The sequence below is a fragment of the Pristiophorus japonicus genome, chromosome 2, assembly GCF_044704955.1.
Source record: "Pristiophorus japonicus isolate sPriJap1 chromosome 2, sPriJap1.hap1, whole genome shotgun sequence".
Lineage (NCBI taxonomy): Eukaryota > Metazoa > Chordata > Chondrichthyes > Pristiophoridae > Pristiophorus > Pristiophorus japonicus.
The window spans coordinates 50,867,887-50,884,338 of record NC_091978.1 but is presented as its reverse complement, the minus strand read 5'-3'; the positions used below and the strand labels follow the sequence as shown (position 1 = coordinate 50,884,338).

General features: G+C 47.1%; 1 protein-coding gene across 1 annotated transcript; it reads left to right on the top strand.

The window, feature by feature from the left end:
- The first annotated feature begins 3,945 nt into the window (after positions 1-3,945).
- On the top strand, positions 3,946-4,284 carry LOC139228602 (zinc finger protein 239-like). Its single transcript, XM_070859778.1, has one exon. The coding sequence runs from the start codon at positions 3,946-3,948 to the stop codon at positions 4,282-4,284; it is 339 nt and encodes a 112-aa protein (XP_070715879.1).
- Positions 4,285-16,452: the final 12,168 nt, after the last annotated feature.

The following is a 16,452-nucleotide window of genomic DNA, read 5'->3' as shown; positions in this document are numbered from 1 at the left end:
TCTCCCCCTCCTTTTTTTTTAAAAGCAGGGTTACATTAGCTACCCTCCAATCCATGGGAACTGAACCAGAGTCTAGAGAATGTTGGAAAATGACCATCAATGCATTCACTATTTCTAGGGCCACTTCCTTAAGTACTCTGGGATGCAGACTATCAGGCCCTGGGGATTTATCGGCCTTCAATCCCATCAATTTCCCTAACACAATTTCCTGACTAATAAGAATTTCCTTCAGTTCCTCCTTCTCGCTAGACCCTCGGTCCCCTGGTATTTCCGGAAGGTCATTTGTGTCTTCCTTAGTGAAGACAGAACCAAAGTATTTGTTCAATTGGTCTGCCATTACCTTGTTCCCCATTATACATTCACCTGATTCTGACTGCAAGGGACCTACATTTGTCTTCACTAATCTTTTGCAGTCAATTTTTATGTTCCCTGCAAGCTTACTCTCATATTCTATTTTCCCCCTCGACATATTGGTCTCAAAAACCGTCCCTTATACACTCCAGGAAATCCTCCTCCATCGTATTGCTACCGGTTTGGTTAGCCCAATCTTTCTGTAGATTAAAGTCACCCATGGTAACTGCTGTACCTTTATTGCACGCATTCCTAATTACCTGTTTGATGCCATCCCCAACCTCACTACTACCGTTTGGTGGTCTGTACACAACTCCCACTAGCGTTTTCTGCCCTTTGGTGTTTTGCAGCTGTAACCATCGAAAAATTCCACATCATCCAAGTTAATGTCCTTCCTTACTATTGTGTTAATCTCCTCTTTAACCTTCAATGCTACCCCACCTCCTTTTCCTTTCTTTCTATCCTTCCTGAATGTTGAATACCCCTGGATGTTGAGTTCTCAGCCTTGGTCACCCTAGAGCCATGTCTCCGTAATCCCAATTATCTCATATCCGTTAACAGCTATCTGTGCAGTTAATTCATCTTGTGTACAGCTCTCAATGCTCTTCCCAGACATGCCCCGTGTTTGGAAGGATGGCATTTTTAACCATCCCGTTGACTTATTTCTCAGTTCCTAGAACGTGCAGGGCACTCGGCCAAACGGGTCCATGCCGGTGTTTATGTTCCACACAAGCCTCCTCCCACCCCTCAGTATCGAACCCTATCAGCGCATCTTTCTATTCCTTTCTCCCTTATGTGTTTATCTAGCTTCCTGTTAAATGCATCCGTGCTATTCACCTCAACTACTTCATGTGCTAGCAAGTTCCACACTCTCACCACTCTCTGGGTAAAGAAGTTTCTTTTGAAATCCCTGTTGGATTTATCAGTGATTATCTTATGTTTATGGCCCCTAAGTTTAGTCACCCTACAAGTTTTTTCCAATTCCAGGATGTGAGCGTCGCTTGTAAGGTCGGCATTTATTGCCCATCCCTAATTGCCCTTGAGAAGGTGGTGGTGAGCCGCCGCCTTGAACCGCTGCAGTCCGTGTGGTGAAGGTACTCCCACAGTGCTGTTAGGGAGGGAGTTCCAGGATTTTGACCCAGCGGCGATAAAGGAATGGCCGATATATTTCCAAGTCAGGATGGTGTGTGACTTGGAGGGGATTTTGCAGGTGATGGTGCTCCCATGCGTTTGTTACCTGTGTCCTTCGAGGTCGCGGGTTTGGGAGGTGCTGCCGAAGAACCCTTGGCGAGTTGCTGCAGTGGAAACATCTCTTATCATTTTAAAGACCTCTAACATGTTGCTCCTCGCCCTTTTTTTGTTTGTAGTGAGAAGAACCCCAGTCTGTTCAATTTTTCCCTGATGAGTATTTGTTGCCGACAGATTAGAGATCTAGTTTTTTTTTAAACCTCCATTCAATAATTTCAAGGGCTAAATAGTTGGGCACAATATGAAATCTTTTGTGCATGCTGTACCATTTTGCTGAAACATGCTAGTCGAGAGCTGCCCTCTGTGGAGAGGCACTGTGTTAGTCTCCTTTCGTATGGTATTCAATGTCAATATCTAAGTCAGATATCCAGGCCAAAGTTTCCGGTGTAATAGCATGGATATCCAACTTGGATATTGATATTTGATTTGCCTGCAAATTTCCTCTCGGGGCAGTGTTCAATGACGTGCTCCAGGGTCTGATTAGGAGCTCAACAGTCGCATGATAGGGATGCTTTAATCTACCATCCATGGAGAAGGTGGCAGCATCTACCATGACTAAATATATTCAAAAAGGAGTTAGATGTAATCCTTATTACTAGAGGGATCAAGAGGTATGGCGAGAAAGCAGGAATGGGGTACTGAAATTGCATGTTCAGCCATGAACTCATTGAATGGCGGTGCAGGCTCGAAGGGCCGAATGGCCTACTCCTGCACCTATTTTCTATGTTTTTATGTTTCTATCCACTGTATTACGAATGCTCCTCACATTGCGATACAGAGCCTTCAGGCTTGTTTTTATAACACTCTTTGTCCTTTTAGAATTATGTTGTAATGTGGCCCTTTTTGATTTCTCTGCTCTCCAGTTTTCCTTATCTCCTTTCTACCTTTTGCTTCTGCCCCCATTTTACTTCCCTCTGTCTCCCTGCATAGATTCCCACGTTAAAAGAATTCACGCGCAGGCACCTTCCACTCTTTAAAATGAAGTTCGGGATCTGGAAAATCAGGACCCTCATGGACAACCCCAACAGCGTCAGACTGGAATATCATACTGCTATCATTGCCCGGGAACTCAGACGCTACGACATCGCCGCCCTGAGTGAGACATGGTGGACAGAAGGTCAGCTCAAGGAACAAGGTGCTGGATACACCTTCTTCTGTACTCCAACCAGCTTGCAATAAAGGCCAACATGCCTTCCTAATTGCTTGCTGTACCTGCATGCCAACTCTTTGTGTTTCCTGTATAAGGCCACCTAAATCTCTCTGAACACCAACATTTATTAGTTTTTCACCATTTAAAAAATATTCTTCTATTCTTCTTAACAAAGTGAATTATCTCCCATTTCCCCACATTATACGCCATCTGCCACCTTATTACCTATGCATCCTGGACCTACAAATTGCTGTTTTAGCCAGGCCCAAGAGCAGGTCCAGGAGATCCTCCGTCTTACTCACCTCCCTCCGCACCAGGCGACCAAAGATTAGGAGCATGGGGCTAAAGTGTAACCAAAGGTTGTGGAGCAGCCCCTTCAGGTGCTGCAACCTCTCACACTGAATATCTACATGGCCCATGGACTCCTCTAGGCCGCAAACATCACCTGTGGCCTGGGAGTGGGTGAAGGTGATTAAAAACCTGTTGCCCAGGCTGCTCCATCTCCCGGGCACTCATCATCATAGGCAGTCCCTCGGAGTCGGGGATGACTTGCTTCCACTTTAAAAGTGAGTTCTCAGGTGGCTGAAGAGTCCAATGCGGGACCTACAGTCTCTGTCACAGGTGGGGTAGAGAGTGGTTCAAGGAGAGGGCGGGGGAGCCTAGGTTGACACATGCCTCTTCCGCTTGGTTTCTGCTTGCTCTCGACTTGAGGTGCTCAGCGCCCTCCCCGATGCTCTTCCTCAGGGTGCAGCAGGGCGCATGCGCGGCCCCCTTGGGCAGGAACCAGGAGGAGAGAATGTTGTGAATTTCTATCCTGGACTCTCACTGATGGCTTTTGTAAACTCCTGTTACAGGCTGTGAGAAGGGCAGCATTTACAGACCGCAAACTCAAACCAAACATCTGACAGTCACTCCATTCATTAGGTCTTGAATATCAACAACCTTTGAATGTGGAAGGAGAAATGTTTGTCTGTGGGAAAAGATTTCAAACATCAGTATGATTGGAAAAGCACCAAGACACACACACCCGAGTGAGAGTGTTCCAGTGCACTGACTGTAGAAAGAGCTTTAACCAGTTACACAGGCTGAAAAAACATCACACCATTCACAGTGGGGAGAAACCGTACACGTGTTCTGTGTGTGGACGAGGCTTTAACTGATCGTCCAACCTGGAAAGATACAAGGGCACCCGCAACATGGAGAAACCGTGGAGATGTGGGGACTGTGGGAAGGGATTCAATTACCCGTCTGAGCTGGAAATTCATCGGTGCATTCATACTGAGGCGAGGCCGTTCACCTGTTCCATGTGTGGGGAGGAATTCACTCGGTCCTCCGACCTTCTAACTCACCAGCGAGTGCAAACTGGGGAAAAGCCATTCCCCTACTCTGAGTGTGGGAGGGGATTCGCTAATTCATCCCACCTGCTGATACACCATCGAGTTCACACTGGGGACAGACCATTTCCCTGCTCTGAGTGTGGGAAGGGATTCACTCAGCCATCCAGCCTGCTGACACACCAGCGAGTTCACAAGTGACTGCAGGGGTTATGGTCTGCTGTTAGTCACATCATGTTCATCTGACAGTTGGAATTTGTTTTGGTGATTTTAATAACCCCTATAACTGGGCTGGAGTTTAATATTTTGATATTTCTAATAACTGTGTTGGTATTTGATTTCTCCAAGATAACAGGAGAGTAATTGATGTCCTGTTACCAACTGCTCCATTTTGGGCCTTTTCTCCTTTCTAACTCTAGATTATTTCAGTTATGGACAAGTCCCAGCTCCCCATACCTTTGATTACGTCTCCTAGCCTAGGTATCCAGGGAAGGCATCGGTAACACGCCCAGGATCATTAAACAAAAAACCCAGTCTGTTAATCACTTTCAGCAACAGGACTTAGCGTGTGCCACACAGCATCTCTCACACCTTCGATGTGTGAATAGAGCATCACACCTGCAAACCTGGTTTCAATTTAAATTTGATTCTACTCAGGAAATGTATAAAAAAAAAATGTAGAAGTAAATAGGTCACATCAAAAACTTCGCAAAGGTTTAGTCACAACAAGATGAACAAGTAAACACATCATGGCCTGATAACGCAGCTCTATATTCACAGGAGAATCTGTTATTTAACTCCTTGAGTGGACAGAATAGAGAAAGATCCCAACTCTAAGAACATCTAGAATTTGTTGTAAATATCTTTCAAATCCTGACTGGTACAATCTATCGGTTTTCCTTCAATTGAAGTGAATGGAAGATGGGAAGGGTGCTGGCATATGGAACTCGGTTAATTCAGCTTTTGTTTCATGTTTGGTTCATTTGATAAGAGGAAAATGTGGTTGGTATCAATCGGGAGAGACAGATTTCACTGAGCAACTGGCCACAGATATTTTCATCAAAGAATGTTTAGATTCTAAATATTATGTTGGGATAAGAAACGTCGAGAGACCAGTGGTTTGTGCTTGCTACAGGAAGGCCAGTGTTTTTATGTGCTTCTAACATTGCTGATGTATGTTGAAGAAAATGCAGACTTGTGTCTCTGGACTATGCAGTAGCCAGAGACTACCATGTTGGGCAATGCCAGCTCCAGTTTGATAAGAGGCTGATGGCATAGCAAGAGATCCAGCAGTTTTAAGAATTTATCTCCAGTTATCTACAGAAATCAAATGTTGCAGCGTGCTAACAAAATTGGACTTAAGACTTTACCCTATTGGGTTAAATTATTGTCATCGATTGTTATAGAATTGTTACACAATTGAATTGTTATAGAATGGAAAAGTAGTGAAGTTATGCTAAACCTGTATCGAACCTTGGTTAGACCACACTTGGAGTATTGTGTACAATTCTGGTCGCCGTATTATAAAAAGGATCGTCATCTTAGGCAGTCCCTCGAAATCAAAGAAGACTTGCTTTCACTCTAAAAGTGAGTTCTCAGGTGGCTGTACAGTCCAATGCGGGAATTACAGTCTCTGTAACAGGTGGGACAGACAGTAGTTCAAGGAAAGGGTGGGTGGGGAGTCTGGTTTGCCGCACGCTGCTTCCGCTGTCTGCGCTTGATTTCTGCATGCTCTCGGCGACGAGAGTCGCGGTGCTCAGCACCCTCCCGGATGCTCTTCCTCCACTTTGGGCGGTCTTAGGCCAGGGATTCCCAGGTGCCGGTGGGATATTACACTTTATCAAGGAGGCTTTGAGGATGTCCTCGAAGCATTTCCTCTGCCCACCTGGGGCTCACCTGTCGTGTCGGAGTTCAGAGTAGAACACTTGCTTAGGGAATCTCGTGTCGGGCATGTGGCCTGCCCAACGGATGTCAATCTGGCACCGAGCTATTGGATTTCTTGGTGACTATTTGATATTCATGGCCTCTACTTATGCTCTTCCCCACAAGTGGAAACACTCTCTCTGTATCCATTCTAACAAAACCTTTCATAATTTTAAAGAACTCTATTAGGTCACCACTCAACCTTTTTTGAAGAGAAAAGAGACCCAGCCTCTCCAGCCTTTCCTGATAGGTGTACCCTTTCAGTAGTGATACCTGCCCTCCTATATGGCTCAGAGACGTGGACTATATACAGCAGACACCTCAAAGCGCTGGAGAAGTACTACCAGCGCTGCCTCCGCAAGATCCTCTAAATCCCCTGGAAGAATAGATGCATCAGCGTCAGTGTCCTCGCCCAGGCCAACATCCCCAGCATCAAAGCGCTGACCACACTAAAAAGGATATAGAGGCACTGGAGAGGGTGCAGAGAAGATTTACAAGAATGATATCAGAAACGAGAGGGGTTGTGAGGCTGAAGGAGATTACACAGATAAAGAGGGACGAGGCCATGGAGGGATTTATAAACAGGGATGAGAATTTTGAAATGGAGGCGTTACTTAACCAGGAGCACAGGGGTGATAGGTGAGCGGGACTTGGAGCGAGTTAGGACACGAGCTGCCGAGTTTTGAATGACCTCAAGTTTACGTAGGGTAGAATGTGGCAGGACAGTCAGGAGTGTGTTAGGAGTAGTTAAGTCTAGAGGTAACAAAGACATGGATGAGGGTTTCAGCAGCAGATAAGCTGAGGCAGGGACGGCAGCGAGCAATGTTACGGAGGTGGAAATAGATGATTTTAGTTATGCCGCGGATATATGGCCAGAAGCTCATTTCAGGGTAAAATATGACACCTAGGTTAGAACAGTCTGATTCAGCCTCAGACAGATGCTAAGGAGAGGGACGGAATCAGTGGCTAGGGAACGCAGTTTGTGGTGGGAACCAAAGACAATGGCTTCAGTCCTCCCACTATTAATGAGAGATAATTTCTGTTCATCCAGTACTGGATATCGGACAAGCAGTCTGCCAATTTAGAGACCATGGAGGGGTCGAGAGAAGTGGTTGTGAGGTAGAGCTGGGTGTCATCAGCGTACATGTGGAAACTGACACCTTGTTTTCGGATGATGTTGCCAAGAAGCAGCAAATAGATGAGAAATAGGAGGGGGCCAAGGATAGCGGGGGTTGGGGGGGGACACCAGAGGTAACAATACAGAGGCTTAAAGATAAGCCATTGCAGGTGATTTTCTGACTACGATTAGATAGATAAGAATGGAATCAGGCGAGTGCAGTCCCACCTAGCTGTACAATGGTGGAGAGGCGTTGGAGGAGGATAGAGTGGTCAACTGTGTGAAAGGCTGCAGTCAGGTTGAGAAGGTTGAGGAGGGACAGTTTATGTCAGTCATAGTAAATGTTCAGGACACTCACTGTCTCTCCGGATCTGTGCCCGGGGAAGAAGCTGATGAATTTCTTATCTTTGGGTTAAATGTTGTTCTCATCGAGGTTATGGATGTCAGCCCCAGGGAATGGGGTATTCTGAGCACCTAATGTCTGCCTGAAACACACTCCAGTCATAGGTTAGATTCAGAGTAAAGCTCCCTCTACACTGTCCCATCAAACCTTGCCAGCCCATAATGAGCAGGGCTCAGGGAGGTTGGTTGCTAGGCAGTGCAGTGATGTCACAAACCAGGGCCATTCAGCCCAGCTGGTCCTCTCCTTGTCCCTATAAAGGTGGAGAGCTGGGACATCCTGTCCCAAAACACATCCCACCTGTTCATACTGAGAATCCCCAGGGAAGGGCCGAGGCCCAGAGTGTGGAACATAACCAATGGGGAAAAGAGGAGAGAAGGTGCAGTTTGGGAGATAAGGGAGGAGTCTGCTCATTCCCAGTGCTTTGACTGGTGGGTCCAGCAGTAAAAACAAAACAAATAAAGATCCAATCCAAGGGAACAAGCAATGGGTCGAAGCCACAACCGGCCCCCAAAATTCATATATTGGTTGAGCATTTACTGCTTTTTGTGGGAGAGTTCCACACTTCTACCATCCTGTCTGTGAAGAAGTCTTTCCTAACTTCTCTCCCAAATGGCCTGGCTCTGATTTTAATGTTATGTTCCCTCCTCCTAGATTCCCCTGGCAGCGGAAAAAGTTACTCTCTATTTATCCTTGCAATTACTTTCAAAATCACACTAAATTCCCCCAGGGCTGGTGGAATATGGATTAGATAGAGTGTCCCTCTATATTATCCTATCAAACACTCCCAGGGCAGATACAGCACGGGTTAGATACAGAGTAAAACTCCCTCTACACTCTCCCATCTTTTTCTTCTTTCATATGGTAGGAGCAAAGCAAATCAAACTGTCATGTATCTTACATTATTATATATAACTGTACCCTAACATGCTATACATGACTGTAATAAGATATGGCCTGTAACCACCAGCATACCTTACCACCAGGGGTGTACTTGCAAGAGACAGGTATATAAGGACAGGTCTCAGGCAAGTGCAGCATTCCAGAGCTGTGAAATAAAGGTGCAGGTCCAGAGTGACCTTGACTACACTACATGTCTCGTGTGAATCTGTACTGAGGGGACAGGACTTTACAGTGGCGACGGGTTACGGGATTACAGAATCCACAGAATGGCGAACAACGGATCAGATGAAAAGTACAATGCGGGAGACAATTGGGAGGACTTTATAGAAAGGCTCCAGCAAAGCTTTGTAACCAAAGACTGGTTAGGCGACGATAAGGCAGACAAGAGAAGAGCCCATCTCTTGACCAGCTGTGGCTCGAAAACATATGCTTTAATGAAGGATCTGTTGGCACCCGAGAAACCAGCAAGCAAGTCGTTTGAAGAATTGAGCACACTGGTAAGAGACCACCTGAAGCCAGCGAGCAGCCGACACATGGCCAGACACAGGTTCTACAACTACAGATGCTGTGTGGGCCAGAGCATACCCGACTTCGTGTCGGAACTTCGGAGGTTGGCTAGTTTATGTGAGTTCTCCGATGAACTGAGGAGAGAAATGCTGAGAGACTTTTTCATTGAAGGAATAGGCCATGCAGGCATATTCCGAAAGCTCATAGAGACCAAGAACCTGACCTTAGAGACAGCAGCACTGGTTGCACAGACATTATTGGCAGGGGAAGAAGAAACGAGGTTGATTTACAATGCAGGTACAACAACTAACGAAATATTGGAACAAGAAGTTCACAGCACTAAACAAGCTGCTACCCCCACACACAGACAAAACCGGGAGAACAGGCTCTCAACAGCAGGCAGAAGCCATCAAGGGCCACAGGAACGGCCGTTCACACCTCATCAACCCACAATGTGAGCAATCAACTACAAACTGAGAGAAGCTCAAGAGAGGTCAGCCAGACGCAGCTCATTCTTTGGGAACTCTTTGAACAATGGAACAGGTCTGTGCTGGAGGTGTGGGGGTGGGCACTCATCAAGGGGATGTCGATTTCAGCAGGTTGTTTGCAGAAATTGTGAATATACAGGGAATTTGGCCCGCATGTGCAAAAAAACAACAGCTCGACTGGTATACGAATCGGATGGGTTGGAAAGCGGACCAGAAGATGGTGGGGACAGTACCCGGGACACCGGTGTACAGCGGGTCAACACGATCAATGGCTGCTGCTCCTACAACAGGACACCTCCTATAATGATGAGGGTCCTACTCAATGGGATATCTGTCAACATGGAGCTGGATACGGGAGCGAGTCAATCTCTTATGGGGGCTCAACAATTTGAACAACTGTGGCCGCATAAAAGAGACAGACCAAAACTCACAAGGGTCGACACCAAACTAAGAACCTATACCAAAGAAATCATACCAGTCCTCGGCAGCACCATGCTCTCTGTCACACCCAAAGGGACAGTGAACCGACTTCCCCTGTGGATTGTCCCCAGAGACCCACAACACTGCTGGGGAGAAGCTGGCTGGCAAAACTAAACTGGAAATGGGATGATGTCCATGCATGTCATTAGAGGAACGGACCTCCTGCTCAACAGTTATAAAGCGATTTGAACATCTCTTTCAGCCAGGTGTGGGCACTTTCAAAGGGGCCAAAGTCAAAATCTACATCACACAGGATGCTAGACCAGTCCATCACAAGGCCAGAGCTGTACCTTATGTGATGAGGGAAAAGATTGAACACGAACTAGACAGGCTTCTGCGGGAAGGCATTATATCACCTGTGGAATTTAGCGACTGGGCAAGTCCCATCGTCCCAGTTATGAAGCCTGATGGATCCGTACGAATCTGTGGGGACTACAAATCTATCATAAACAAAGTCTCCCTACAGGACTAGTACCCGCTGCCCAGAGCGGAGGACTTATTTGCCACATTGGCTGGAGGTAAACTTTTCTCAAAATTAGACCTCACATCTGCGGATATGACGCAAGAATTGACCGAGGAATCCAAGCTACTCACCACCATCAACACACAGAGGCCTTTTCGTGTACAATCGATGCCCATTCGGCATCAGGTCGGCAGCTGGTATATTCCAGCGCAACATGGAGAGTCTGCTCAAGTCCATCCAGGGGACGGTTGTATTTCAAGACGACATACTTATCACGGGCAGGGACACCGACCCCCATCTCCGTAATTTGGAGGAAGTACTAAAGCGGTTGGATCGGGTAGGCCTACGAATCAAGAAATCCAAGTGCCTGTTTCTCACACCCGAGGTTGAATTTTTGGGCAGAAGGATTGCCACTGATGGAATCCGCCCAACAGAGTCCAAAACAGAAGCAATTCGCCTGGCACCCAGGCCCCGGAATGTCTCAGAACTGCGCGCCTTTCTCGGGCTACTCAATTACTTTGGGAACTTTATGCAGAACTTAAGCACGCTGCTGGAGCCTCTCCACATGCTACTCAGGAAGGGGTGCGATTGGTTTTGGGGGGGATGCCCAGGAACGCGCTTTCAATAAGACACGCAACCTTGTGTGTTCCAACAGTGTTTTGACTTTCTTTGACCCAGGTAAAATGCTAGTTCTCACATGCGATGCGTCAGCGTATGGGGTCGGGTGCGTTTTGCAACATGTCAATAGTGCAGGCAAATTACAACCCATAGCTTATGCCTCCAGGTCACTTTCGCGGGCGGAGCGCGGGTATGGAATGATAGAGAAAGAGGTGCTCGCGTGCGTGTACGGTGTCAAAAAGATGCACCAATACCTTTTCGGGGCCAAGTTCGCATTAGAAACTGACCACAAGCCCCTCACGTCCTTCCTATCCGAGAGCAAGGCAATAAACGCCAACGCCTCGGCGCGAATTCAACGGTGAGCACTCATGCTGGCGTCCTACGACTATACCATAAGGCACACACCAGGCACAGACAACTGTGCCGACGCGCTCAGCAGGCTATCCCTGGCAACCACGGAAGGGTCTGACGAACAGGACTGTGAGATAGTCATGGTAATCAATGCCTTTGAGTCCACAGATTTGCCCATGATGGCTCGCCAAATCAGAGCCTGGACGGCCAGCAACACCATGTTATCCTCAGTAAAAAGACGTGTCCTAACCGGTGACTGGGCAGAGGCTCGCGATGCCTGCCCCGAGGAATTAAAACCCTTTCACAGGCGCATGCATGAGCTATCACTACAAGCAGACTGCCTGATGTGGGGCAGCCAAGTAGTCATGCCTCTGCGAGGCAGAGAGGCATTTGTCCGGGAGCTCCACCGCGAGCACCCAGGGATCGTTCTCATGAAGGCCATAGCCAGATCCCACGTCTGGTGGCCTGGTATTGACGTGGACTTGGAGCTCTGCGTCCGAAGGTACACCATTTGTGCCCAACTCAGCAATGCCCCCAGGGAGGCTCCACTGAGCCCCTGGCCCTGGCCTACCAAACCGTGGTCGTGGGTGCACGTAGACTATGTGGGTCCATTCATGGGCAAAATGTTCCTCGTAGTTGTAGATGCATTTACAAAGTGGATCGAATGCACCATTTTAAACTCGAGCATAACCTCCACCACTGTGGAGAGCCTCGCAACCATGTTTGCAACACTCGGAATCCGTGACATATTGGTCAGTGACAATGGTCCATGCTTCACCAGCGCGGAATTCCAAGACTTTATAATTGACTACGGCATAAATCACGTCAAGACGGCACCGTTCAAGCCGGCCTCCAAAGGCCAGGCGGAGAGAGCAGTGCAAATCATTAAACAAGGCATGCTTAAAATCCAAGGTCCCACACTGCAGGGTCGCCTGTCGCGACTGCTGATGGCATACAGATCTCATCCGCACTCACTGACTGGGATCCCCCCCCCGTGCAACTGTTGATGAAAAGGACTTTAAAAACAAGGCTCTCATTAATCCTCCCAGACATGCACGAAATCGTTGAGGCAAAGCACCGTAAGCTGACTGAGTACCATGTCAGAAATTCGAGGGGGAAATGGAATGAGATCGGGGACAAAGTGTTTGTACTAAACTATGGCAGGGGTCCCAAATGGCTTGCAGGGACAGTAACGGGCAAGGAAGGAAACAGGCTACTGGCAGTACAAATGGATAATGGCAAGGACAGGACTTTACACAAACGTCAATATCCAAACTGGATATCCAGGCCAAAGATTCCGTTGTAACAGTCTGGATATCTTGTAGGCTGCCTGCAAATTTCCTCTGGGGGCAGTGCTCAATGATGTGCTCCAGGGTCTGATTAGGAGCTCCACAGTCGCATGATGGGGATGCTTTAACCTTCCACCTATGGAGAAGGTGGCAGCATTTACCATGACCAGTACTGAGGCAGTTGATGGTTCTCCACTCTTTGCGAAGAAGGTTTGATCCTATAAGTCCATCAAACACTCCCAGGGCAGGTGCACATGGGATAGATACAGACGAAAGCTCCCTCTACACTCTCTCATCCAACAGTACAAGAATTGTAGGGCTGAAGGAGATTAGAGAGATATGGAGGGGTGAGGCCATGGAATGATTTGAAAATAAGGATGAAAATTTTGAAATCGAGGCGTTGCTTAACCGCAAGTGGATGTAGGTCAGCGAGCACAGGGGTGATGGGTGAGCGGACTTGGTGCAAGTTAGGACGCAGGCAGCAGAGTTTTGGATCACCTCTAGTTTACGTAGGGTAGAATGTGGGAGGCAAGCCAGGAGTGCTTTGGAATAGTCGTCTAGAGGTACATAAGAACATAAGCACATAAGAATTAGGAACAGGAGTAGGCCATCTAGCCCCTCGAGCCTGCTCCGCCATTGAACAAGACCTTGGCTGATCTGGCCGTGGACTCAGCTCCACTTACCCGCCTGCTTCCCATAACCCTTAATTCCCTTATTGGTTAAAAATCTATCTATCTGTGATTTGAATACAATCAATGAGCTAGCCTCAACTGCTTCCTTGGCCACAGAATTCCATAGAGTCACAACCCTCTGGGAGAAGAAATTCCTTCTCAACTCGGTTTTAAATTGGCTCCCCCGTATTTTGAGGCTGTGCCCCCTAGTTCTAGTCTCCCAGACCAGTGGAAACAACCTCTCTGCCACGTGCTAGTCAGAGTAGGAATCGCAGATGAATACGTGGCTTGAGCAGTGGTGCAGCAGGGAGGGATTCAAATTCCTGGGGCATTGGAACAGGTTCTGGGGGAGGTGGGACCAGTGCAAACCGGACGGTCTGCACCTGGGCAGGACTGGAACCAATGTCCGAGGGGGAGTGTTTGCAAGTGCTGTTGGGGAGGAGTTAAACTAATATGGCAGGGGGATGGGAACCTATGCAGGGAGACAGAGGGAAACAAAAAGGAGACAAAAGCAAAAGACAGAAAGGAGATGAGTAAAAGTGGAGGACAAAGAAACCCAAGGCAAAAAACAAAAAGGGCCACTGAATACAAAGGGGCTGCAGGAGGGGTCAAAACTACAAATCATGGTTTAAAAACTAGGATTAAAACACTCTACCTAAATGCACGCAGCATTCGAAATAAAGTAAATGAGTTGATGGCACAAATCATTACAAATGGATATGATTTGGTGGCCACTACAGAAACATGGTTGCAGGTTGGCCAAGACTGGGAATTAAACATGCAGGAGTATCTGACAATTCGGAAGGATAGACAAGAAGGGAAAGGAGGTGGGGTAGCTCTGTTAATAAAGGATGATATCAGGGCAGTTGTGAGAGACGATATTGGCTCGAATGAACAAAATGTTGAATCATTGTGGGTGGAGATTAAAGATAGTAAGGGGAAAAAGTCACTGGTGGGCGTAGTTTATAGGCCCCCAAATAATAACTTCACGGTGGGGCGGGCAATAATCAAGGCAATAATGGAGGCATGTGAAAAAGGAACGGCAGTAGTCATGGGAGATTTTAACCTACATATCAATTGGTCAACTCAAATCGCACGGGGTAGCCTGGAGGAGGAATTCATAGAATGCATACGGGATTGTTTCTTAGAACAGTATGTTACAGAACCTACAAGGGAGCAAGCTATCTTATATCTGGTCCTGTGTAATGAGACAGGAAAAATAAACGATCTCCTAGTAAAAGATCCTCTCGGAATGAGTGATCACAGTATGGTTGAATTTGTAATACAGATTGAGGGTGAGGAAGTTGTGTCTTAAACGAGCGTACTATGCTTATACAAAGGGGACTACAGTGGGATGAGGCAGAGTTGGCTGAAGTAGACTGGAAACACAGACTAAACAGTGGCACAATTGAGGAACAGTGGAGGACTTTTAAGGAGCTCTTTCATAGTGCTCAACAAACATATATTCCAGTGAAAAAGAAGGGCGGTAAGAGAAGGGATAACCAGCCATGCATAACCAAGGAAATAAAGGAGAGTATCAAATCAAAGACCAATGCGAATAAGGTGGCCAAGGTTAGTGGGAAACTAAAGGATTGGGAAAATTTTAAACAACAGCAAAGAATGACTAAGAAAGCAATAAAGAAAGGAAAGATAGATTACGAAGGTAAATTTGCGCAAAACATAAAAACAGATAGTAAAAGCTTTTACAGATATATAAAACAGAAAAGATTGACTAAAGTAAATGTTGGTCCCTTCGAAGATGAGAAGGGGGATTTAATAATGGGAAATGTGGAAATGGCTGAGACCTTAAACAATTCTTTTGCTTCGGTCTTCACAGTGGAAGACACAAAAACCATGCCAAAATTGGTAAGGCCGCACCTTGAGTACTGCGTGCAGTTTTGGTCACCTTACTTAAGGAAGGATATACTGGCTTTGGAGGGGCTACAGAGACGATTCACGAGGCTAATTCCGGAGATGAGGGGGTTACCTTATGATGATAGATTGAGTAGACTGGGTCTTTACTCGTTGGAGTTCAGAAAGAAGAGGGGTGATCTTATAGAAACATTTAAAATCATGAAAGGGATAGACAAGATAGAGGCAGAGAGGTTGTTTCCACTGGTAGGGGAGACTAGAACTAGGGGGCACAGCCTCAAAATACGGGAGAGCCAATTTAAAACCGAGTTGAGAAGGAATTTCTTCTCCCAATGGGTTGTGAATCTGTGGAATTCTCTGCCCAAGGAAGCAGTTGAGGCTAGCTCATTGAATGTATTCAAGTCACAGATAGATAAGATTTTTAACCAATAAGGAAATTAAGGGTTGCGGAGAGAGGGCAGGAAAGTGGAGCTGAGTCCACGGCCAGATCAGCCATGATCTTATTGAATGGCGGAGCAGGCCCGAGGGGCTAGATGGCCTACTCCTGTTCCTAATTCTTATTATCTTGCCTATCCCTTTCATTATTTTAAATGTTTCTATAAGATCACCCCTCATCCTTCTGAACTGCAACGAGTAAAGATCCAGTCTACTCAATCTATCATCATAAGGTAACCCTCTCATCTCCGGAATCAGCCTAGTGAATCGCCTCTGTACCCCCTCCAAAGCTAGTATATCCTTCCTTAAGTAAGATGACCAAAACTGCACGCAGTACTCCAGGTGCGGCCTCACCAATACCCTGTACAGTTGCAGCAGGACCTCCCTGCTTTTGTACTCCATCCCTCTCGCAATGAAGGCCAACATTCCATTCGCCTTCCTGATTACCTGCTGCACCTGCAAACTAACTTTTTGGGATTCATGCACAAGGATCCGCCTCCTTAAGAACTGGCGCCCGGTCTCCCTCCTCAGCACGGACTACAAAATCTTCGCCAGGGCGATGTCTGCTCGCCTTGGTGCCGTGCTGGACCACATGATCCACCCCGACCAGTCCTACATGGTCCCGGGCCGGACAATCCACGATAACATCCATCTGGTCCGGGACCTCATCCATTGTTCCCAGGAGGCTGGTCTGTCGGTCGCCTTCCTATCCCTCGACCAAGAGAAGGCGTTCGACAGGGTGGATCACGACTATCTGCTCGGAACTCTGCGCGCTTTCGGGTTCGGGACGCATTTCGTCGCCCGGATCCGACTTTTGTACGCCGCCGCGGAGTGTCTGATTAAGGTTAACGG